The sequence below is a fragment of the Acanthopagrus latus genome, chromosome 4 (assembly GCF_904848185.1).
Source record: "Acanthopagrus latus isolate v.2019 chromosome 4, fAcaLat1.1, whole genome shotgun sequence".
Lineage (NCBI taxonomy): Eukaryota > Metazoa > Chordata > Actinopteri > Spariformes > Sparidae > Acanthopagrus > Acanthopagrus latus.
The window spans coordinates 6,486,041-6,511,506 of NC_051042.1; the positions used below are offsets into that span (position 1 = coordinate 6,486,041).

Sequence of the window (25,466 nt, forward strand, 5' to 3'; positions counted from 1 at the left end):
GCAAAAAAACAAACAAAAAAGAGACATGATTTTTGTCGGTTCAATATCACGGGCAAATGGCGAATTTAAGTTACACACAGTGAAAGCACTACACCCTAAGTTATCTTGAAATCGATTATTATTGTCATTACTGCTATTTGTATATTTTCTAAATGTCACAGTTTAAGTTGAGTGACTGAAATCCTTGTCATCCTATTCAAAGTCTGCAACAGGTGACTTATCGACCCGGGGTGAAGTCAGGGTTTTAAGTTGGATATTCGCTCAGGTCCAGCTGCAACTTTACTGAGGTTCGCCCAGTGTTAGCGGCAGGAGGATGGTTAGCTCACCTCTAGAGCCTTGTGCTGAATCACAGGAGACTCATTTAGGGACCGTCATTAAATTACTTAGCATAAATATATTAATACAAAATAATTGCGTTTTTTTCGACATCTTCCACATCATGTGGCCCAGTGACTCCAAACCAGCAGCAGATTGTATTGGTAAACAACAGGACAAAATAAATGTAAAGAGAGACATAGTGGAGCCGTATATTTTCCTGCTTTTTTGTCCTTTGCCAATCACACCTATGTAACATTGATCTTTTATATCTGTGATGCATTTGTAAACACGTCAGAGATGGAAAGACTTGGGATACTGTGACAGATGTGCTGATGTATAATTGGGCTTGGATTTTTGTCTCTCACTAGTCTAATTTCTTTCTCCTTGTGTTTCAGCTGAAGGAGTTCCCCAGGTGTTTTACTTTGGCCCCTGTGGGAAGTACAACGCCATGGTTCTGGAGCTGCTGGGCCCGAGTCTAGAGGACCTCTTTGACCTTTGTGACAGGACATTTTCACTGAAGACTGTTTTAATGATTGCAATTCAGCTGGTGAGTTCGGGGCAGCATGTCACATGAAGTTGTTGTGATATATCTTCTCGTCGCCTCTGAAGACTGAAGTATGTTATTATTCAAAATGTATATGGGAAAAATGAACTAGGCAGATTTTTGTAAATTTTTTGTTAATTGCCAATAAAAGTCGCTGCGTATTTTATGGCTCACATGGTGAATTAGGCATACTGATATTTTGCACTTTTAGAACGTTAACTAAATCATTGCTCAACAACTTTAGGCTTAAATCATGCTTGTCTCGATTAAAGGCCTGGTTCTGTCTTTCTGTGATGTTAATCAAGACACCATATAATGTGTTAATGTGTGTGTGTTGGGTTGAGTCCTACTTTCGGACCAGAGGCCTGTAGAGGTGTGACCGCTGCAGTCTCCCCAGTCTGCAAATTAGCAATCTGTCAGTATATCTATACTGTTGGGCAGAGTCAGGAAGGCTGGAAGCTGTCAAAAAGAGCAAAGCCATCACTGAATCTCATTAGGTTTGAGCAGCTCAGCGGGTGGTTGGACCCAGTCTCTCAGGCGCCTGAGACATCTCCAAATTTCTAACATTTCATTTTGTCAGCACAAAATCTGCAGTGCTCTTGTAATACAGATAGCCTCTGCAAATTTGTAAGGAAACCTACAAAACGGCACAACATAAGCACGGTGTTGCAGAGCAGTTCTTTCCTCCTGTATTTATCACATGGGACTTCCCTCTTTATTCTTTGGCACAAATGAGGGATCCCACAATAAGTGCTGCGAGCTAATACTCCTACTCAAGCTCTTTTTTTTTGGTCTGGTAATAGGCGGAGTGTTTCATGGTATCAGGATCCCTCAAGATCAAACACAACTAAAGGATCTTATTACTCACACCATTGCTTCCAGTATTTCCCATCGTGTGTGAGCTGTCATTCATGTCAATTACAATACTCTAAGAAGGAAGCCGCTATGAGCGCGTGGTTATAATTACTCATTTCTAAACACAGTGTCATTCTGATCATTATCTCTTGTGCTTTGTAGTCCCGGGTCCCTGCAGGATGGTTTGGCTCTCTGTTAGCGTTGAGCCAGATTTTTTAACCACTACATGAAGCTTCTTTGTGATAGAAATGGACACTGTGGCTGTGCAGCATAGTGCTGGACAATTACTGAATCAATCATTAATCAGTCAAGATGAATTACTTGATAACTGCTTTATAAGTAATTCATCATTTATCAAGTAAGAATACATATTACATTGTAGTTGCAGCTATGATTATTCAAAGTAATTCAATAATCAAAATTTTCAGTTGCATGTTTTTACAATGACAAAGATTTGGTAGCAGTACTTGACTCATTTCTTGGTTGATGTCTTTGTCATTGTGTCATAAATAGGATACTCCAGTATTCATGTGTTGTACTTCCATAGAGTTGGCAGATTTATAAGAGACATTAAAACTCAAATGACAAATCCCAGCAGCCCCCTTTAATTCAATCAAGTTTATAGTCTGCTATCTAATAAAATATATTTTAATCTGCTGGATCTGGATTTTTATGTAGATCTGTGTCAGATTGTTTTTTTTTCATCCAGATTCACACATTATTCCCAGAGAAATTGATTAAAATAGGGAAATATTCCTGGACCAAAAGTTAAGGGGCCGTGACCTTGACAATCTGTTCTTGACTTACCGGGCCCTTTTTGTATAATCTTGCTGATAAACTGATCAACAGACTCGGGTCAGAAAACATCCTTGGTAGAGGTAAATGAGAGTCAGACTTACTGTGACAGAGACCAAGATGTCCCTACTTTCTGTCCCTAGTATTAGGAAACACTGGATCCTATATTTCTTATAATACAGTTTAACTGCATCATTCGTCAGACCTTTCCTGATGAGTATAGGTCAACGTCTATCAACCCAGACACCCCTAGTTTGCAACACAAGGTTTCCGTTATGCGTTTGTTTTCTCCATGATGATTTGACTCAAATGTTGTTACTAGAGTAATTTTCACAGGCTTGTTGAACTGTCTACGCTGGATGATTGGTGTGAACCATGATTACTGAATTGATCTTGCTGTATAGTGCTCCTTCAATGTGTAATACTGCTGAAATCAATCACTCAGGAAGTATTGTATTACAATGCTCATGAGAGGACTGATGTACCGCAGCAGTCAACTGTCACTTTGGACAGTTTGACAGTCTTTTTGACAACTTGATTCCCATTTTTGCTGACTTTGGCGCCTGGTTTGTGATTTGATCAGATCTGTGTTCATTGTTCTTCTTGCTGACTTGGTTGTATTCTCTCACACCAGATTTCTCGAATGGAGTACGTGCACTCTAAAAACCTCATCTATAGAGATGTCAAACCTGAGAACTTTCTCATCGGACGGCAAGGGAATAAAAAGGAACACATCATCCACATCATTGACTTTGGCCTGGCCAAAGAATACATCGACCCCGAGACCAAAAAACACATTCCATACCGGGAGCATAAGAGCTTGACTGGCACTGCTCGATATATGTCCATCAATACACATTTAGGGAAAGGTGAGATCCATTCCATAGATTTGTTTTCTTTATTATACATGAGTCTCTGTTGTATAAGATGGTTTGGCACTCTCTCAGTATTATGATATATCTGCTGATATAGAGCAAAGCCGGCGAGATGACCTGGAGGCCTTGGGCCACATGTTCATGTATTTCCTTCGTGGGAGTCTACCGTGGCAAGGACTGAAGGTATGCCAAGGATATGGAAGTGTTCTGTAGAAGAAAATCATTTGAAATGTAAAACAACTCAGAGCTGACTTGATGTCATGACAGTCTGCCTCTGAATCATAATCTGATAATGAGACCAGTATCATTCTTTCATGCAGGGTTTTATGACCAGATTATGTTGAAATTTTGCATTAAAATACAACTTCTGAATTTAAAATTTCCAAAGAGGTAATGGTACAGACTGACCAATCGTCACTGTGTGTAAGTCAGTACACAGACAATCAGGAGTGAAGATTTTCTTTTAACTAATCTGCATTAAGAAAAAAGAATATATGAGAATGTGCTCGACATCAGAAATGGTTCACATGTCTTTCTGATTTAAATCTACTGCAGGCCGACACGTTGAAAGAGCGATACCAAAAGATCGGAGACACAAAACGAAACACTCCCATCGAGGTCCTCTGTGAGAACTTCCCAGGTACACTGATGATTGACGGCTGTGAAATACACATGATCAGGGTGTAAAGCTGGATGATGGTCATTACAGATATTGGCTGTGATTTGACCTGTTTTTCTTTACCCCAAATAAAATTGTTTGAAAAGTCATCCCACAACATTTTAGAATTACAGTATCAATTACAAAGGTTAAACCAGTATTTTTTTTCCTTTCTGTGTAATCCAGAGGAGATGGCCACTTACCTGCGATATGTGAGACGGTTGGACTTCTTTGAAAAGCCTGACTATGAATATCTGAGGACTCTGTTCACTGAACTGTTTGAGCGAAAAGGATACACCTTTGACTACACTTACGACTGGGTTGGCAGGCAGATAGTAAGTGACGCACATAAACTGTCAAACAGAATCCATTAAGAGTTCTGACTGCACAGCATTTAACTCATTATCATTCCTGTCAGCCTACACCAGTGGGGTCTGTTCATATAGACTCTGGAGCATCTGCAGTCACGAGAGAGAGCCATCCTCACAGAGACCGGCCCTCACAGCAACAACCGATCAGAAATCAGGTACGCCAGGTTTTGTTTTTAGGCGTGTGGGTGTGTGTGTCAAGGGGATCAAGCACATGTAGTACATGTTTGTATGAAGCACTTGTGCATTGAGAGAAAACATGCGGCACATTGGTTTCGATTGACATGAGCTTGGTAGTTAACACTATGTTAACAGAGAGTTGACTAGACAGCTAACGAAAAGTTTACAATGTGTAGTCTGGGCAAAAACACAGCTCTCACCAGCAACATTTATTGTTCAGCTCCTGCAAATGAGATGTTGTCTCATTATTGAAAAACACAGCCAGAACAAGCTTCTCCCACTGTTCCATCCCAAAAAAGTAAAAAGTTATTTTTCTCCAGGTGGCAGCATGCTGCTGAATACACAAACAATTGGAGGAGGATATCTGATATGCATTCACATACTGTAGTACTACACTGAAATGAGATGGATTAAGAGATAGTGAAGGCAGAATTCATGTATTCCTTGGTTAGACTAAACAGGAGAGAACATCAGAAAAAGTGCAGGTATGTTTCATTTCCAACATTTTCAAGGGACTTAAGTTTACCTCAGCATTATTATGTTGTGGTTTCTGAGCTATGGTGCAAATTTGTATTCTGTTTTTCTAACAATTAAGGATTTTGATCACGTTTCAGTGAGTTATCTGCTGAATGTTCGTTGGATTATGATTGTTAAATGCTGTCTCAAAGAAAAGCCTTTGATGAACAGCATCTTGTTCATCAAAAAGATAGATTCATCCAGTACAGTCGGCTACTTCAGGTTTAACTTGTGTCTTATTTAAGTGTAATGAGATTGAGGCCAAAGTTAGAGATGTGAGAGCTTTTCCTCTGTTTGGCTTCAGGCTCATTAGTTCCTGGTTCAGTTCTCTGGCTGAAGCCTTGCTTTGATTTTGATTTCAGTTTTTTATTTTGTTACATTTATTTTTCTTCTCCATTTCTGCTGCTTTGCATGTCACCTGGCCTCGCGCACCCATTTACCCATATTTCCTAACACAACTATTCCATCACTCCCCTCACCCCCACCCCCTCCCATCGCACCCCCCTCCCATCACCGACACCCCCGAGCAGACAGCGGTCTCAGATCGACGAGGAGCATGGGAGGTGCAGCCCACACGCCAAGCAAACTCCTCCTATCTGACCTCCCACCTGGCAGCGGACAGGCACGGGGGCTCAGTGCAGGTATACACCCCTCACCTGATCAACCAACAGCCCCACCCAGTCTCTATGGAGTCAGATCTGTCTCATAGGATCTAATCCAGAAAAATATGTAACGTTTAAAGTTACATACCTAACGATTCTCAGGGGAGTCATTAAAGGCAATGTTCACGTTTTAAGGAAAATATTTTTTTGAAAGTTTTTAAAGAACATTTTTAAACCGATTTTGGTTGTTATTGTTAACTTCAGGCTATTGTTACACTTGAGATGACATTTATTTTGTATTCCTCTAAAAAAAACAAAAAAACAATACTTCATAATTGTTCATAAAATAAATGTTACTGGTTTATGTAATTGCTGCCATCTCTGGTTCTCAAGTAAATGTACAGTTGTAGATAACAGACATTTAACCAGGACAGGACATTGATCTTGTAGTTTAGCCTTGTGTGTGAGACAGATCTACACCCATATACCTCCCCCACCCTTTTACCCCCTGGCTGGGAAATGTTATTTTTCTGCACCACCATATGCATGTCATCTGGTGCCACCCACCCCAGATGGTGAAAATGTGGTTTAGTTGTATAAATAGCACCCCTGGTTGTGGCATTTTGATCTCAGGTCCGACAGCTCTTCATGGCGCTTCCTTGCAAGATCAAGAAGCCTCTTGCATGGCAGGGTGACCTGGCTCAGCATGCTCTTAAGATGTAAAAGGTCATTATGCTTAAAGGAACATCCTGGTGTAATTTTGACAACTTGCCATTACCCAAGATTGTCTCTGTCTGTAACAATCTCTGTTTGCATAGGTGTGTACAGTGCAGGTATTCGTAGATCTGGCCATTCTACTAAATGCCATTCACTTCCATCCAGGTTGAAAATCTCTTTTTCTGTAAACTCTGACACTAGCCATTTTTAGACAGGGCAGCAAGCTGCCAATTTGCCTGTCCTTTTTGCGGCTAGGTCCGCGATTTTAGACAGAGGGTGACAAATTGGGGGTCTGTTTTGGTCTACCTCTGAGCGTACACTTATTTCCGTGTTGCCTGCTAAATCCGAGGCGTCAATGTGCCGGCCCTTGCATAAGATGGGTGGAGGTGTCAATGACCTGCGCTGTTGTGCAACCCACAGCCGGGGAGTTTTAAAACCAAGAAACCGCTGATCACAGCAGTCAGTCCATCACTTCATCCGCAGACATCAAGATGTGCAACTGGACAGCTGCTGAGATCCAGGAGATGCTAGTGTCTCCTCGGTCTCTGTAGCTGTTTGGTTGTGTTAACTTGTTGGTGTAGCACCCCCAGATTCGTTGTCACCGTTCACTGCCCATCTTGGAGCTTCACGTCATGTCACATGTTTACGCCTACCTCAGTGGCGGCTTTTGGAAAAGGAGGAATATTACACCTCAGTTTTAGAAAGACAGGCCGGCACATTGCCGCCCTTATCTTGGAGCAAATGTGCCGCCTTTAATATCTAAAAAGGACTGCTGAGTTGAACCCACACAGACAGCAACAATCTGTCAACAGTCAGACTTCTTATTAAAGGCAGTGAGCACATAAGACAGTTGGCTTGTTGAAGCTTCTTTACCTCCAGCAGTCACATGACCTTCATGTTTTAAATTGCTCTACTTTTCCTCCAAGACAGAGTTCTGTCATACAGTGACTGGGTTATATATGTGCAGTAACTTTAGATTTAGTGTAAACTGGTGATCACAACAGCCGTGTGTTTGTTGCTTCCAGCAGCTTCATCTCTTGGGGAGTGTTCTACGACATGAGTGGAAGTGAATGCCATTAAGATTGGCTAAGATTAGCAAACTGTACACTGTATGTATTTATGATCACAGAACACATTCTCACGATAATTACAATGAATTTCTTCTACAGGTTAATGAAACAACCATCAGTATTTGGAAAGCCACGTCTTTTTCTTTGTGTGTGTTTGATTGTCCATCATGTCTGTCTAGTTTTTGAAAGTTGTATGTTTTCTCAAGGGCTGCGCAATTTAATCTAGATTTTATCAGAATCATAAAACTGCAAAAAAACAAACAAACAAACAAAAAAAACAGCATTATAATGAACTCCTGCTGCAGTGGAAGGATGACGGCCCTACAGACTGTTCTCTAGGTTCAGTTCCAACAAACGTCACATCATGTTTTTGGTTTTTTTTTTAAAAAAGAAAGAAATTACAGTGAAAATTATGATGCTTAAATGGTCATTTTCTTTAATTGTGAATCATACCGGTATTTCTGTCAAAATGATCTCAACGTGATTTTTTTCCTCTTCTGTACTGGCGTACAGCCTGGAAGTGAATTTTAAAGAAGCCATGTATTTGTTTTGATTTATATAGATCAGCGCTCCTTTTGGCTCCCTGCAGAGGTGAATGTTTTAAACATGCTGTAAATATTAACTTTACTTATTTCAAAGAAATTAGCTGTGTGATTTAGAAGTGAAGCTGCAGCAAAACTGACACACCCATGGTTCATCATCTCTGCTGAAGGTTACCGTCAGCTGTGAGAACCACATCTTTAGGAGAATAATGAAACTCTTGCAGTCTGTTGATTTCAGCATACACAATTGTTTGGGTTCAAAAACTCCACCCTTCTTTTGGTTCCATTTTGGACATTCAGGTTTCACTAAATGACTTTAACAGACTATGACAGTACTGAAAAGAGACACATACACCGACAGTTGGCTACCTGATATGAAATGCAAGCAAGAAACGCACATTCATGTTGTTTGCCGGTGTTGCCTGTAATGCTGTGTTGTTGTTCTTTGAAGCTGTTTGGTGTGTGTTTCCAAAGAGGAGGCAGTCAAACAAAGTGAATGGGTTTCGAAATCTCCATCGCAGCAGGACCGGTTTCTCACTGTTGTTGAAGTAACACCCGTCTGTGCCGCAGGTGGTCAGCTCGACCAATGGGGAGCTGAACGCAGACGATCCGCTGGCAGTTCATTCCAACGCTCCGATCACGGCTCAGGCAGAGGTGGAAGTGGTCGACGAGGCCAAGTATGTCACACACACCCGCCACACCACTCCCTCATGTCCATCTGTCGCTTCCTCTCTTTTCCTCTCTACCTCTCTCTCTTTCTCTCTCTCAATTTTTGCTATGCTGTTGAATAGTGACAGCCCTGTCCCCATCCTCCAGCTGTCATCCTGCTACTGCTGCTCTTCTCTTCTGCCTGACTATGTGGGTTTTTGATCTTTTCTGCTGCCCGTTTCTCTGCTGTTCCGTTAATAAGACTGTTTTAAAGAAAGAAATGCAGATGCAAATTAACTTCTCTGTCACGCTGCTGCTCATACCTGTAGCCTGCACAGTCAGACTCTTATGTATGACAGGGTTTCTGTGGCTCCTTCAGAAGTATTAAAATAAACTAAATGTCATTAATGTTTTTAATGGTCTTTTATTTGCTATACTTACTAAATTTGCAATAGGTGCATTTAAGATTCAGGGAAAAAATGTAGTGCACAACTGCCTACTCCTTAAATAGCATGTATTATATTAATTTAATATGAGACAGTGAGAGACTACGTTACATTTAGATTACAGTATGTTCACTAGCTACAGATGGTTGCTGGTGAACGGGTGTCTGGCTCTGTGTGATCTTTTCTTTGTGGTAGTAAACAACAACAAAGTGTCAATCAGAATTTCACATGAAGGCGTTGTTTCTTTTGTCAATTCTTTATATTTGTCACAGAAAACCAAAATGTCACATGGTCAGTTTTTAGTAGAGCTATACTCATGCCTGCACATAGTACACCTGAAACGTCCTCTGAATCCCTCACAACTTCTCAATGGTAAGCATGAAGCACTTCTGTGTCACTCTGAGAAACACAAGGGGTTGAGGTGCTGAGGGTTCTTTACATGCTGGCAGGTGTCCTTCATCACATGTTAGGACATGTTAGGTCATTAATTTGTAGAGGTCTGAAAAGGATCTAGAAAATCATTGACTTGACTTTAAAAAGTGTGTTAGAACCCTGGAGGATGGCACTTCACTTTCTAATAGCCTGAAAAAAAAAACCCTCCACTGTTGATCAACCTGATTATGAAGTCTATAATCGCACCAGTAAGGATTATAATGAAGAATCCTGCAGTGTCTCGTGCTAGCAGCTAGTTGAGATCACACCAGATTGTCCGTGTCACAAACAGAACATAAAAGAACTGGTAGCAGCAGCTAAACAGCTATTGGTTCAAATCTTCAGCCCCAGTAGTGGAATGATGGCGTGATGCATGGCTTGACGCCCACTGTGCAAAACTGCGCTGCTAGCTGAATGTCACATTATTCAGCTGACTGAGAAGAACTGAGTGGAGCACTTCTGAGACAAAAAGTAATATATCAAGGGAGAAAATAAACGCTTTGCAGTTGGAATTTATGGTTGCTGGAAATTAAATTGGATTAATTTTGTTTGATGAACAGAAATGTTGGAGTGGAACTAAACTCCTGAACACAGATTTAGTTGCAAGCTACAAATGCACTGAGAGCTGCTCTTACACAAAACCTTTGTCTTGTGTCACCAACACAACCGCTCTTACTGATGTTGAACCAATCATTTTATTGCAAGACTGCAGGAGGAGACTGTCCTAATTTGGCCTCAAGTCACCTTTGTTTACAGGCAGGATCTCAACAGTGCCATTGTTGTGTGGCTTCAGTGTAAAATGAAGATGGTGCAGTTAAAATGGCTTTACTGGCCTCACTGAAAAACACTTCATGATGAAAATGGATGTGAAGTAATAGCTCAGTTGGGGCTGTGGGCATGTAACTGTAAGCAGTGTACAGCTGGTGCTTATATCTGAATGACTACTAACTAATGTATAGAATAAATATAACTTACCTTTGAGCAGGTAAATAGTTTTTTCTCTGACATTACTGACCGTAGAAGAACACAAACAATCAACACAGTGGGATGTTTCTTTAATTTAATGATTTTATTTAACTGACTGTTCCAAACAGATGTTCATGTGTTCAATTAACAATATGTAATAAATATTACACATTTCTAAAGGTTTTACTTGATCAGACATTAAAGTGCCCCTCCACTCAGTTTTTGTTCCTGTTTAACATTCTGTCTCAAACAGATTGGATGTGGTAATAATCCTAAGTAACCAGTTACCATCGCAACCACACTGCCATTCTTGTGAGATCAACACTAGCAGGGATCAGTGATAACGTTGATATTAGCATGGATAAGCAGTCGCATGAGTAGACGCAGAGATTGTGATAGCTGTCACTCAAACAGAAGTTCTTATTGTGTATTGAAGAGCTGCAGAGTTGATTCATAGACAAACTGTACTGTACAGTCTCTCCAGATGTTAACAGCTGTTTGTGTGATGGGGCTGGGCTCAGGGCCAACACTAGACAGTGCCCTCTTCTTAAAGGAACCACGCTACTCGTACAACTGGTATAAACCAAGCTTGGAGGATGACGTATGACTCGCAGATTCTGCTGTAGTCGATGTGTCATTTTTTAAAAATGTAGTCATATGAAAGTGAATAGGTGATAAATTGAGCTTTAATGCCAGATTCATGATCATTGAGCCAGCTGACCATCGAAGATGAGGGGGAAGTTATTCAGAAACAAAAAAACGATCTCTCTCCTGTATCTTAAAGGCAGGAACACACCGGCCCAACCGTTGGACGTCTGAAGCGTTTGGAGAGACTCGGATGAGGTCGGAAACAAATATGTTTAGTGTGTTTAGCTGCGTTTGAAGCTTTAGGAGCCGTTTGGACGCTGTCTGCTCAGACTCAGCATGCGAAGTCTGAGGAGGAGGGCCGTCGGACGTCTGAGCCATTGAATTCTCTGATTGGCGGTGTGCTAACGAATCAGCGCGATGTGTGGAGGGTCAGAATACTGTGTGTGTATTGGTTTTCCATGGACTCCGTTCCGTCATTCCCTGTTGTTATGTTTAGTTTTGATCGAAAGAAAAGAGAGTCGCGTGCATAAGCCTCTCGTTTACAACTGACAACACAAGCGCCACCCGCTTATTGCAACTCACGCAAGCGCAGAACGTACACACTTCTGTGCAGTATGCAGCACGTCAAAGCGGTGTGTTTCAATGCAACTTTTCTGCTGAACGGGTCAGACAAGAGGCAACGGAGTGGTCGGATAAGGGAGTTGGATGTCTGGGCGGTGTGTGGGGGCCTTTAATCTCTAAATCGTGTAGCATTGTAATAAATAATGTGGTTTTACACTAAATGTTGGAGTGTATTTAGCTTCAGATGAGCTCTTTTAGAGTTCTGGTAACAACATTACAGGGATTCACCGTATAATCAAAGTCACTGAAAATATTATTTTGTCCTGAGTCTCCCGGAGGTTGATTCACTTTAATCTGCTCTGGTTTCTATTTCTGTGCAGATGACAGGCTTCCTCCTGTTGTGTCCATTCACACTGTTGTTTGATATGATGATTGGTGCGTTTACTGCCAGACTCTTTGATACCTCGTCAGACAAGTTAATGTTGGATTTAAGAACACTAATGAATTGCCCGTAAGAAGCATGTATTCCTATAGAAAAGAGGGAGGTTAAGTAGCTTTTTCATGGATGGCCAAATGAGGTTGTGTTCGAAGGTGGGACATCAGGGATATAATTGGCTGTTTTTGACTACTTTTGATTATACCATTATGTTTCACCTTAAAAACTATTTACCTTGCCTTGTTTGGTGTCATTGTTTTCAGCACAACCTCACATGTGTGACTGTACAGTTATTTTTTCTTTTTGACATACTATATTAACACTATGGACCTAAAATCCCCAAATAATATAAAATCAGAGTAGGAAAACGTTAGATTTTTTACTGTGAAAAAAAAGTTTAATGAACCAATTGCATTAGTTACAATGCAAATATAAATTGTTGTTTGCTAAATTTGTGCAAATTTTTTTGAAATGTACAGTTATATCTAACTGTTTACATTTAAATGCAGGCAATGCCTCGGGCTCAGGGCTCCTCAGCTCATTCCTGCCTGTTCCACATTCAGCAGTCTCCTCCTTGTTTCGACTCACAACACAAAAAAACGACTATGCTACACACTAAACACACTAAACACTATATAACATACTAAATATACACTCCAATCACGCTATATGTCACAAATCTCTCAACTCTCAAAACTCGCCATCTCTGTCGCTGTCTTAATCACTGCCAGCGTCCCTCACACAACTTCCCCTGTTCCTCAGCAGCCAAATTTGCTACTTGTGGACACTTTCGTGACAAAAGCCCGTTTTTACCATCTCTTCCTGCACCAGACACAAAGCAAACGTGATGGCAATGTTCGCGAAAAAGTGTGGCTGACATTATTTACCCTAAGTTCAGTTTTGGACGTGCCAGTGCGTCCGGTCCGTCGACTCGGGAGGTGGGCCGTGTGGGGGTGGTCTAGCAGCTAGCTACACACAAACATCCACAGATTTGAATTCCACTTTGTCCTCGCGTATCCGGATCTCCTCAGACCAGAATAGACTCGGTTTGGACTCGTCTAGTCTCACTGATCCACAACAGTCAGTTTAGACGCACAGAACGGGACCGATCTGCTGGCAAATCCCAGTCCAGCTCGCGCCACTGCAGGTATAAATCCGCTTGTTTCTTAAGGTATGTCGTGGAAGTGAGCTCTGCAGTGATTGGCTCTGGTGCGCATGTGGCTATGGTTGATAATGCGAAATAACGAAATTCATAAAGCATTTATGAAATGATTTATTAACGGTATCATTGTAGTCCAAACAAATGCGATGTTGCACGCCCTTGAACCACGCAGCAGCCATGTTGAAACTGTCAAATCAGTCTGTTCCTGATCTGCAGAGATATTTGAGGCACACATACACAGACAGAGATTCCCTGCTTTTATAGAGAGATGTCTGATGCAACTAAATTATGTTTCCTTTTGAGGTAATAACAGGTTTCCATGGTGAATTAATATCATATTATTTTATCTTTTATTCACATTAATGGTCTGAATTTTTCTTCGGACTGTTAACAATAAAAATAAAAAAAAAAAATCTCATTTGTGCAGGATCAGGATAAACTACTGTGGATTTTTTATGGTGTACCAGCAAGTAGGTCACTACAGTGTTTTAGATTGTTGACAACATTCTCATGTTTGTACCACATTAATCTACTTAACATGTTTGTTTACTTAATGGAGATTTGGGAATATGAGGCGTCCACCCAAGAGATGAGACAAACAAGGGTTAATTACTAAAGTTTGCACAATTGAACAGTGATGCATGGCAGTAATGTCAACAATGCATGCAATGCATGGATATGGAGTTTAAATGCTGAAGTTGTGTTACGGAGCCTAAAAGAGGAGATGCAGGATGGATGCCAGCTGAAGGAAGACGGAGTAAACACATGGGCCAGCTTTTATAGCCCCGGGCCAGGTGAGCTTAATCAGCTCCTGTATTGTCCAGGTGTCTGCTGAGTTTGCCAGGACAGCCTCCAAGACTGTCACTAAATGAAATGGACCATGCGAACCATATAATCTAGTTCTTACATACAGATTAATTGTAACAAAATATTTAAAGTACAGCTGTTACATAGTGACTGTCTAAACTGGAAAACCTGGACAAATTTATATTACATTTAAATAAATTTCAGAAAAAGTTTAGAAACTAAATTAGTTTCACAGTTATGCCTCCTGAAAATGTGTGTGTCAGTTTTGTTACAACTTGTGATGCTACAGTGACTTCCTGATTACATGAGTGACAGCTGCTGAGTGACATTTGAAGCACTGTTCAATCAAAAGCAGAGTTACACATTTCTAAAGGTTTTACGTGATCAGATGTTAAAGTCCCTCTCAAGTCAGTTTTTGTTCCTGTTGAATGTTCTGTCTCAAACAGATGGGGTGTGGTGATAATCCTAAGTAACCAGTTACCATCACAACCACACTGCTGTTCTTGTGCGATCAACACCACAAGCAGGGATCAGAGATAACAGCGACATTAGCATGGATCAGTGATAACTGCGATATTAGCATGGATAAGCACTAGCATGAATATTAGCAGGGATAGTGATAGCTGTCACTCAAACAGAAGTTCTCCTTGTGTGTTGAGGAGCTGCAGAGTTAATTCATGGACAAACTGTACTGTACAGTCTCTCCAGATGCTAACAGCTGTTAGCCCCAAGCCCAGCCCCATCACACAAACACTACACATTGCACACACTCTTCTTAAAGGAGCCACGCTACTCTTACAACTCTTGTCGCATGACTCCCACATCCTACTGTAGTCAATGTGTCTTTGTTCCATTTTAGCAACAGCTTAAAAATTTGAGCACAAAATAAAGTATTTGTCAAATATGATTTAGCAGACAGTGTGGCTCATGAAGGGACTTTTATGAAGTAGAAGCAATATACATTAGAGTGGGACTTCAGTGTTTAGTGGTGCAGCCAGATTTAGTAACAGTTTTAAAAGAACAACTTAGAGAGGACGAGCTTTCAGTGTCTGATATCAAGACAACAAATTAGACAGTTGAATCACGAGCAATTGATTTTTTTTCTTGGGAAGGTGCATTTTTTCAAAAGGGCATTAAATGCAGACTTGTAGTGCAACTGTATCTCACATCACACAACTTCTTCTTGTGAGACGAGGAATGATCTCAGGAAGAACTGTCTGCAGAGTAAATGTTAATCTCTGTAATCTTTTTCTCCTTTAACCTCTCGAACGTCCCTCTCTGTGTCCACCTGTGTCCTGACGGTGTGTCTGTGTGCATGTGTGTGTGCATGTGCCCAGTCCCATCATCTTGGTCTTGCTGTATTAATCTATCTTACTTTTCTCTTTTACACTCTTTCCTCTCTCTTCTTCTGTAGCTGCGTGAAAATGCTCAACCTGTGGTGAGTCCCTCTCTGCTAGTCCACATCAGACTCATGGGACAGGGAGTGGACCAGCCTAGGCTGGGCCCAGTGGAGTTATTTACAAATTTGACCCAGACTCTCACTGGTGCAACTGTACAGTAAACCCCTGAGAACACTGTCTACTATGTGTACTGCCAAGCTACCAAGTTTCTTCTCCCACTGCTGCCCGATGTTGATCAGTGACGGATGAGTAGAGAATACTGTAAACCATGCTAACTTGAAATTTGAAAATGTCTCATCAGGGCAGAAAAATAAACTTTGATATGAGCTAACAAACTCCTTCTTGATGTCGTCCTAATGACCCCTGTGATTTCACTCCGGTTAGCAGCACATTTGGCTTCAGATTAAAGGTCTTTAAACTCTTGTTGCATGGTGCACCATCATTCATTATTAATGAATTAATCTAAGAGCACCCAGTCACTGTCCTATGTCTTGATCCACAGCTTTTTTCTTGTCTCTGTATGTTTTTATTGACCGTTCAGGCTCACTGTGTCTTGTGCTCTTTGTGTGCACTGCCCCATTTTTTGCATCGGAGCAAACCTTCCTTCAGAGTCACTGCAGCAGTTTGTACTTCTCTGCTGTTGTCTCTCCTTAAAAACGGTCGGAGATGAATAAGCATGCAAACACCTGGTGGATGGGAACACATCCATCTCGTCCTTGATGCTAATGTTTTACTAATCAAACCTTTTGCCAGCTGCAGTTCTGCAGTTCTCATCATTACAATCCCTAAAAGATGTCCAGATTTGGAAGAATCAAGTAGTTTTATTTAACACACTAATTGAAGCAGTCCACTCATGTTTTGTTCTTTCTTTTTGCTTCATCTGAAGCCTTTGTTCTCATCTGCATGTCGGTTTAATGTCCGTCTCTGTCTGCAGGTGCTGCTGCTTCTTCAAGCGAAAACGGAAGAAGAACACGCCGAGGCACAAATGATCATCCACCACCGGCTTGAAACGCTCCAAGTGTCCGGCTCAGTTGATTGTGATTTCAGAAATCAATAAGGTTCCATTCAGAGTAAAAGAGGGAGACAACAACGATCTTGATTGAAATGTCCTCTGGAGGGACCCGTTAAAAATGGTTTGTTGAGATGTACAAGACGCTTGTGTCTTTTGATGGGAGTCCTTTTTTTAAGTTTTTCTTTTTGTCATTTTTTCCCCCTTCTTCTGAGATCTGTGGGACTGTTATGCAGGCCAGTTGTCCAAACGGGGAACCTTTTTGTTGGAATTGTGCAGAGGATAACCTTGTTTTTGTTTTTCCCCATCCCAAGACACCCAGCATTCATGTTTTCCTCTCCTCTTTTTGGCACATTTTTTTCTACAGTTTCTCTCCTGTGGTATTGCAAAGGAAGACCCAGATCTTCCCTGTGCAGGCTTGCCACCTTCAAACTGTCCCATACTATGATTTTTATAGTTTGACTCACAATCATGTAGTCATTTCCCTTCCGTCAAGTCCCAGTTCAAATGGTTCGCCCCCTGGTTAGATTGCTAACTCATTGAGACACTTTGGTCTTTCCTGGCGTGGGACTGAATGTAAGCTTAAACACACAAGGAGCCAACAGTGTCACTGCCTATCTTCACGTACAGGCACACAAAGAGCATCAGTCTGCCATTCTGGCCCCTGCACTTTTTTCCCTCCAAAAAGAGGTGGAGCCTGGCACTGGGACCGGGGCCTGAGAGAAAGACCAGAGACGCCTCCTGCACTGTGTTCTCTGAGGATGACTTCTGCTCATGCTGCTTGGTTAAAGCACTCCCACTTAACCACGCTGCTGTCAAACACACTACAGTCTCTGCTGACTCATGCAGTGTTTTGCTCCTGTTGGCTTTACGATCATGAACGGCAACCTGACACTTTTAGATGGGGCTGGGAAAAAAATGCTATTTATGCTATTTATCTCTTGGTTGCCACCAGTTTTCTTACTAATTCTCAAACATACACACTGAATGTATGGACAGAAGAGTAAATGACTTTGGAGCATTTATATTATCTGTCATGCGCATGGGAAGGAAATTGCAGTTAAGGAGTTGAGACCAATGTTTAGAAAAGGAAAAAAAAGTGAGACCAAAACTAAGTGGATTATGAGGTGGGAGGCTCTTAAATTATTTTAATGATGTGATGGTTAATAATGGAGTCTGCACCAGTACACACTGGGGGATGTTGCTTTGGAGTGACAAGAGAAACTGGCTGATGCGCTTTGGAGATTGAATCACAGCCTCTCAAAGCTACTGTCCAATGCCTTAACCCCCCCCCGACCGACCAGTCGACCACCACGCCACATCACCAGATGGAAGTTGGCAGAATGATGGTTGTGAGATTCGCAGCGCAATCTTTGGGGTCACCTGTATAATAAAAGCCCAAAGTTGCGGACTGTTCCCAGCTAGCAGTTAATGACTTCCCTTGTAACGCTGATGTATTCGCAAGAGAGCAATGCCAAATGGAAGGTTTGGTGTAGTAATGTGTAAAGGTGTTACGGCGTCCCTGCGTGTCCAGTCTGAAGACCCCTGTGCTGCAAAGCAATGTTTTATGTTCAAGATGGAGAGGAAACCTTAACGGGCAGATAAGTGAACGTGTCCATAACCATTTTGTTTTTAATGTCGTGTCATGGAGGACTGCCTTGAAACAATATCCTCGATATGTCACCTTGCCTATCCTCCGAACATAGAGTGAAATCGTACATAGGTGTTTTATTTTTTTATTTTATATTCTTGCTAATGTGAATTTTTTTTAATGCAGTTTTTGTTTTTTAATTTCCCATTCCAAATAGCCATGGTTTTATGGGGAAAGAGAGGGTAACAAAAAAAAGCTTGAGACCATGACTGCACTACATTTGTTGACCCCGGCTCTCCCTGACGAGACCCTGCCTTCTTAATACTGTACTTTAAACGTGCTTATTACTTTAATTGTAGCTGCCTCGTACGCTAGGCCTCTTCCCTATAGGGTGCAGGGAATACACTTTAAATTGATTTTTATCCCCACCTACTCCTTTTTTTTGTGCCATGACACTTCCCCTTTCCTCTCTGCGCACACGCACGCGCACGCAAGTCCTGGATGAATCAGCTCTCAGTGGAGTGTTAGATTCGGAGTTTTGTGGACCTGCTCTGTCATCTTTAGAAATGTTGTAGATGTTCCAAACTATCTCGATGAATCAGTATGTAAACCTGCTTGTTGCGTGTATTTACACTGTATAGCTTTTGGTTCCTTCTCACCCCCTGATATGTCAGTTACTCTGGGGTCTAAGTTATTGTGTTAATGAAAGTACTTGAATATGAAAATCTACGGGACCTTTTCTGTTTTGCTTTTTGTTTATTTTCCCAGTCATTATTATCGTAGTAATTCCACGCATAGGATTTAAGGGGAATGGGGGGAAAACAGGCTATTTGAATGACAGGTATTCATTTGTTTGAGATGTCTTAGTGCCTCTTGAGTGTGTTGGACAGGTGACTCTCGTCAGACTCACCTATGGACTCTGTGCTAGCTGGTGTGACGTGCAGTTAGATGTTGGTTTGGAGGTTAAAATCACTTATTTTGTCTCAGTGAAACATTCATCATGATGTATTTTGATCCTGTGTTGGTGAAGAACAAAAGAAAACCACCTTCATCTGCTGCCTGTGATTCTCCCTACGAAGCATCAGCAGGCACCTGGATGGTTTCGTTCCAGCTACCTGAGAACAGTTGAAAGTATTTCTGTGTAGTGAGATGGATATCCAGACTATATAGCCTTCAGTGTTCCCCATGAATTCCCCGAGTGCCATTCCTGAGACTACTACTAGCCCATGCCTTTTTGCCTGTGCCAGGAAAATATGAAGTTGAATGTTTTTTTTTTTGACCATTCCACCTAATGTTCTCGCCATGTCCACTGTCACTTTTGAAAAATCGCAGCTCAGTTCAGTACCAGGAAGCATTGTTGGAGAGGTTCGAGAGCATCAGGAAGAAGGAACAAAGTCTTCTGAGTCAGTTTCTTTCTTGTATGAGAAACCAACACCACTTTTATTGACTGAGATTGTTTCAGAGTTAGTTGTCATCTTTGCAACATCGACTTCTTCCTCACACTGTCAGTCGCCCGGCTTTTTAGCTCATTGCTGAAATGGTAGATATAGATGTATTAATCTAATGTATTTACTTTACTCTCTGGGCCACATACAGAGCCATATAGGAGTACTCTGTGTGCTTTGTATCTGCATGGCTTATCTGGAAATGACAGCGAGCCGTCTGACTCCAGTGATTTTTCTCATCTGTAGGGCTCACGTACTGTTGGGTCAGTGAGACGTTATGGCTTCCAGTCCTCGTGTAAAAATAAAATCCCTCCTCACGTCTTCTCACAGCACATTCCACTTCAGTTCCCATTATTTCTAATAAACTTCACTTCAGTCAGACTTGTGTTAATGGCTTTGGTTGTGTGTAACTCACATTCCTGTGTGTCAAAGCTGTGTAAATCAAAGCAAAGGACAGTTAATGTGTGAATGAACGGCTTCGGTCTTTTTTGGGTTCTCTGGCACTTTTTCCTTGTTGCTGTACTGTAGAATTGTCTTGGATTTACTGTATATTTTCCTTTGAGGGAGAGGTGTAGGGTGAAATTTACTGCAATATTGTGATGATTATTTGAAAATTGTAAATTGTACAGAGTTCACAATTATACTCTTTGTTCTTTCTGTTGGGATTCCATATAAAATATGTATTCTTTGATTATTTTTTTGTTTCCCTCTCAGACTGTGGAAAATCAGATTGTACAGCTCCAGAGTTTATCCTCCCCTCAGCATTGTTTTCTTTTTTTCAGAGCTATGATTAAGAGAAATCTTAAGACTGTAAATAAATATTATTGTGTTGAAATATGAATGTCACTTCAGAAATGTATTTGAATGAGTTAGTCAAGGGCTTCAGAATGAAGGACCCACATTTCTTTTATGGTTTCAGATTTTTAATTTACAGAAAGGTAAAAGGTCCTTTTTTATCTGAGATGCCTGTTTTTTTTTTCTTTTTCCTCCTTGGATTCATATGAATACAATGTTTCACACATGAACCTTATAAAATCACTTTTTATTCCCTCCACACCTAAAGGGAAACTCCAGTTTGCACCCTTTTTTATGTAAAATAAAAGATCTCTCCACCTTGTGGGAATGTCTTCTGTCAGATGATTTTGTACTAATCATTTAGATTCAGACTTGCAAACATGTACATGATGGATCAAGTTTATTTACCTTAGTGTCAGAGTAAATTTATTGCATCACGTTCAAAACCAGCGGCAGTAGCTGTTGAGTTCATGGATGAGAACAACATAACATACCATCAGGACCATTAACATGAACATAGACAGCGAATCATTTAGTAAATCTTTCACGACAAAAACAGCAATTTACTCTGGAAAATGTCTAAATTTAAAGAATATCGCTCGTCTCAGGTAACATACAAAAGTACCTGTTGAAATATAAATAAATATATAAATGCACGTACCAGACAGCCACGTGTGAACTCAGTGTACTTAAAAGTCAAAACTACAAAAACAAAGAAGGCCATAGTGTTTTATTTCTCGAATGCAAAGTGTAGCACAGGGTGAGTGTGAGTAGAGATTATGACAACTACACGGATTATAAAAAATACCAGATTGTTAAGATTACAAGTCAGAGCAAAACATAAAGACAGGTGAAAAATATATGGAAAACAAAATACATATAACAGAAACACAAATAACAGAACATAATATAACACACAAACATATCAAATATTCATCTTTTAAACCTCAATAATATAAAGGATGCCTTGTTTTCTTTCACCTCTCACCTCTCGCCGCTAGTGGTCGCTGTGGGGCAAGGCGCTGTGACAGCGGCGGCCGTCAGCTGTAAACTTCCTGTCTGAACTTCCGGTGCCTCTCTTCCAACCGGTCCGAGTCAACATGGTGGGTACAGAGCCGATCACTGCTTCGCACCGGTCACAATCCTCTTCAATCCTCACTGTTTGTCCGCCCGCCGAGCGGCTAAGAACGTCAGTCTGCACACACACGGAACAAAGATGTCTGAACGCGAAATTTGGATGAACATTGATAAAGTGAAATAAATGTAAACAGGATTCATGTTCCTGTGTTTGAAGCTAACCGGACACCAAACGTTTCAAACACCGGCTGCGCGTCACCGGACACAAATAGAAACACTTGTACTGATTCTGTCACAGTGCTGTTTATGTGAAGTTATGATTTTCTACATGACTTTGTTTCCTTGACTTATAGAGTAAAGAGGTCGTGGCTGAGGCGGGCTAGTGTTTGATATGATCACAGCTCTTAGAATAACAGACTAGAGATTAGACTACAAAATAAGAGATTGGTTTTAAGCAACATTTTCTCTTACCTCATTGGCAGAGGGCTTGAAGTGGGTCATATCGGTGTAATGATAACTGAGCAGTTCCTGTAGTGTGTTTTCGTTTGTCTTGACTCAGTGATCGATCTGCGCTCCAGGTCACATCAGGTAGATTTGAAGCTGCTGGATGTCAGTTGAACCCTGCAGGCAGCCTGAGCTGTTAATTGCCCTCTGCATTGGAACTAGTGATGTTATGTGTTGGGGACAGTGTGAGGAAACTTGCAGGATTAATAACCGGCTCATGATTTATAGTACTTCATGCAAAAAGGCAGCTAGGTTGTGCGGAAGGCTCAATGCAGAGGCTTTCTACTGTTCTACCTGGATTTTATTAGAACGGAATGCAGTGATTTGTCCTTTAGTGGCAGATTCCCTCCCTCTTCCTCTTGTCTCTGGAAGGTCTTCTGACACATTCAACAATGAACTAGTGACATATATTCACTGAATGAGTTGTCAGATACTACCAAAGATGAGAATGTTTTCAATTTGACCACCGAAAATGCAATCAAAACATCAAGTGCTCCATGTGATTCCCCCTGTTAGTAGTTGTGTCTCCATGTTTTTCAACTGTCTCTCTGTTTGGTTGCTCCTCAGGGGCGAGTCAGGACCAAGACCATCAAAAAGGCCGCCAGGGTCATCATCGAGAAGTACTACACCCGTCTGGGCAGTGACTTCCACACCAACAAGAGGGTGTGCGAGGAGATCGCCATCATCCCCAGCAAGCCTCTGCGGAACAAAATTGCAGGGTAAGTGGAACTGTACTGCAGAAACATGTAATTCGCTGCTGTCGGCCTCAACAGATGGTCCAATCACTTTAATTGATTTGTCCAGAACAAGTGACTGTGTTTGTTTGTCCCAGGCTGGTTCACCTTTGTCAGTTGACCTCAGATTTGATGGTGACCTGATCGTGTTGTTCTGCAGCAGGATTAAACCGGGCTCAGAGGAGTCATGCAGCTTGATGGATCATTCTGAAGTAGATTTGTTAACCTGCTTTGTTACAGAGGCTTGTGCTCATTTTCTAAAAGCTATTAGGCGTGTGGTGTTGTTAATAATCAGAAGATGAGCAGTGAAGCCGCTGTGTTTTCTGTGTTCTGAGGCCTTAAAGTAAATTATCTTAAGTATAGCTGTCAGAATGAGACAGTAGTTCTCAAGCCTTCAGGTTTGATGTCAGGAGGAAGTCTGTGAATATGATGTTGAAGTGAGTGAGTCAGCAGGCAGTATGTTCCCCCAGAGACCAGACGGCTGTAATATCCTGCAGCTGTTCTTCTAAATTAACAATTTCACCCACTTTAATGAGGTTATTCTTGGAATGGAGGACTTTTGCTGAGAATTTAATTGGTGCTTGTGCTGAGGAAACAGGTGCTGGCTTCTTGTTCTTCTGCAGTTATTTATGTGTTCTGATTAAAGAGATCCAGTTGCTCCCAGCTTCTGTGTGGAGCAGACTTTATTACCACACCGTGTTCTGTCTGGACAGCTAGAGGTCAGTCGTGTGAATGCTCAGCAGACCTTGTACACCGAGCACTCCAGTTCAGTCAGGCTGGCACACCACAAAGTGATCATTGTTACCAGTTCATTGATTTTCTTTGCTCTACATTTATGCTCGAACTGTAGAAATAACTTGATGTGTTACATTGAACAGTTTGTGGTTACTAATGGAAAGTTTTCCTTTGCTATTCATTATGCGTTAATGATTATTTTTCTGTTTTGAGTTTGGAACAGTGGCACAAAACCTCAAATTCCAAATGAAACAAAAAGTGTTTTCAGTTGCTAAATATTTAGATTGGTCACAATAAGTACTTTCTGTTGGACGATATGTGGCCCCAGAAATAATTCAAACCATATTATTGTCATTTTAAGACCATTTTATGCTGCTGATATAATAATAGCATAATGATGTGCTGATGAGTTACAACGGAGAGAAACCTCCCTGCAAACAACTGGCAATATTGAAGTTAGCAAAAGTTGTTGTTGTTCATACATGTTCATACATCAATAAGTCAATAATGTAATTATGAAGACAAGCCAATGAATATGTAGATTTTTAGTATTATTTGCAGTGCTGTAAAGAACAACTAAACATTGTCAGTGGTTTATCACACATTCTTGTTGCATGTTATTTAAATGAAGTAATTCATGTATTTCCGTTCTTTTTCTCGTCGACAGTCATGAGCATGACGTGTGTCATGAGGTGCACTTAAATGATAATGGATGAAAGAATAGTGTGGAGCCCTGAACTCACTCAATGAAATGTCCATCACAAGTTTCCAAAGTAACAACAATAATAGTGATAATAATAAAATCAGTTATTTACATTTTTCTGAGAAAGATTGGTGTTCAGTAATGTGTAACCAGCTTGTATCTTTTACTTTACATCAAGTGTCAATAAACTGAAGTTACACATGTCTAGTGTGTTACTGTTGATAACGTATGTTCCTGTTTGTCTCAGGTATGTGACACATCTGATGAAACGTATCCAGCGCGGTCCGGTCAGAGGAATCTCCATCAAGCTGCAGGAGGAGGAGAGAGAGAGGAGGGACAACTATGTTCCAGAGGTCTGTTCACTCCTTCAACTCAGAGACATGTTGCTGGTTTAATCAGATAAAACATCTTTTGTAACCTGCTTTCAAGCTCTAAAACAGAGAAGATGCAGGTCAGGCAGCTGATTTGTTGTTTATTGATCTCTTCCTCCAGATATCTGCTCTGGACCAGGAGCTCATCGAGGTCGATCCAGACACTAAGGAAATGCTGAAGATGCTGGTGAGTGTAAAACATCAGCTGCATCTTTAATGAGTTCTGTTCTAAACCAGAAGATCCTCACTTTTGCTGCTCAGTAATTAAAGTCCCTGCCCGAACCTGTAGATGTTTCTCATGGACACACATTTAACCAGTTCCAGACCAAATATTTCATTATTGAGCACATTTAAAAGCAAATGTTGACCAAAGTTAATAACAGGTTTTCTTAGTAGTAGCTTTAATAACCCTGTCTGATTAATATCCCTGTTTATGAACCTGAATCATTAATGCCACGTCTTCTTCCTGCAGGACTTCGGTGGCCTTTCCAATCTTCAAGTCACTCAGCCAACTATTGGAATGAACTTCAAGACACCACGAGGACTGTAAAATCATGTGTAGTCATCTTAATAAAGAGAAATGATTATTAAGGATCATCCTTCGTTTCTTTATCCATATTTCAAAACAATTCATCCCAGTTCATCCATGGACTTGAAGAAAGTAATGTTCTTAACTTCTGTTAAATTCATTGGACCTGGAAAAGTCCTACAACTGTAGTCTAAATACTTTTTAAGTTTGGCCCTCAGAGCTAAACCTCTCTAAGACTGTGTTTCTTAAACCTCAACAGTTGCTCATTTTCACTGGACTGGGTTGAAATCAGTCCCGAACATCTGAGAAAGCGTGAAGAAACTGGACAGCATGTTTTCACTGAATTAGATTAATAACAGTATGACCAGATATGAACATACACACACAGAACAAGATGACATCACCTGACTCAGCTCAATACACATAATTATGCATTTTCAAAAATCTGGCAGAATCAAACCTGAAACCAGTTTATGGATGACAGTAT

The 25,466-nt window shown here is 41.0% G+C and overlaps 2 protein-coding genes and 1 long non-coding RNA gene across 6 annotated transcripts in view; 2 read left to right on the forward strand and 1 right to left on the reverse strand.

Moving 5' to 3' along the window:
• csnk1g1 (casein kinase 1, gamma 1) overlaps window positions 1-20,648 on the forward strand; it is a 43,691-nt gene extending 23,043 nt beyond the window's left edge. Inside the window, exons 5-14 of one of the 4 annotated variants that reach the window (XM_037096344.1) lie at window positions 714-865; window positions 3,147-3,381; window positions 3,485-3,570; window positions 3,943-4,027; window positions 4,232-4,380; window positions 4,464-4,571; window positions 5,640-5,750; window positions 8,611-8,717; window positions 15,501-15,524; window positions 16,421-20,648. In XM_037096344.1, coding sequence (XP_036952239.1) covers window positions 714-865; window positions 3,147-3,381; window positions 3,485-3,570; window positions 3,943-4,027; window positions 4,232-4,380; window positions 4,464-4,571; window positions 5,640-5,750; window positions 8,611-8,717; window positions 15,501-15,524; window positions 16,421-16,475 — 1,112 coding nt within the window. In that variant the 3' untranslated portion in view covers window positions 16,476-20,648. The remainder of the gene's footprint in view (window positions 1-713; window positions 866-3,146; window positions 3,382-3,484; window positions 3,571-3,942; window positions 4,028-4,231; window positions 4,381-4,463; window positions 4,572-5,639; window positions 5,751-8,610; window positions 8,718-15,500; window positions 15,525-16,420) is intronic. The other 3 variants (XM_037096345.1, XM_037096346.1, XM_037096347.1) reach the window with 3 other exon arrangements.
• On the reverse strand, window positions 20,478-22,457 carry LOC119018571. Its single transcript, XR_005074787.1, has 2 exons — window positions 21,875-22,457; window positions 20,478-21,521 (listed from the first exon to the last, which is right to left on the reverse strand). It is a non-coding gene; the product is annotated as an uncharacterized LOC119018571 (long non-coding RNA).
• Window positions 21,282-25,047, forward strand: LOC119018570 (40S ribosomal protein S17-like). Its single transcript, XM_037096349.1, has 5 exons — window positions 21,282-21,429; window positions 22,475-22,626; window positions 24,327-24,432; window positions 24,572-24,637; window positions 24,923-25,047. The coding sequence occupies exons 1-5, from the start codon at window positions 21,427-21,429 to the stop codon at window positions 24,998-25,000; spliced, it is 405 nt and encodes a 134-aa protein (XP_036952244.1). The 5' UTR covers window positions 21,282-21,426; the 3' UTR covers window positions 25,001-25,047.
• The last annotated feature ends 419 nt before the right edge of the window (window positions 25,048-25,466 follow it).

Bases quoted from the DNA above. Each gene is read 5' to 3' on its own strand.
- LOC119018570 (XM_037096349.1), top strand. The intron at 24,433-24,571 runs GTCTGTTCACTC...CTCTTCCTCCAG, and splicing joins GGGACAACTATGTTCCAGAG to ATATCTGCTCTGGACCAGGA. The intron at 24,638-24,922 runs GTGAGTGTAAAA...TTCTTCCTGCAG, and splicing joins AGGAAATGCTGAAGATGCTG to GACTTCGGTGGCCTTTCCAA.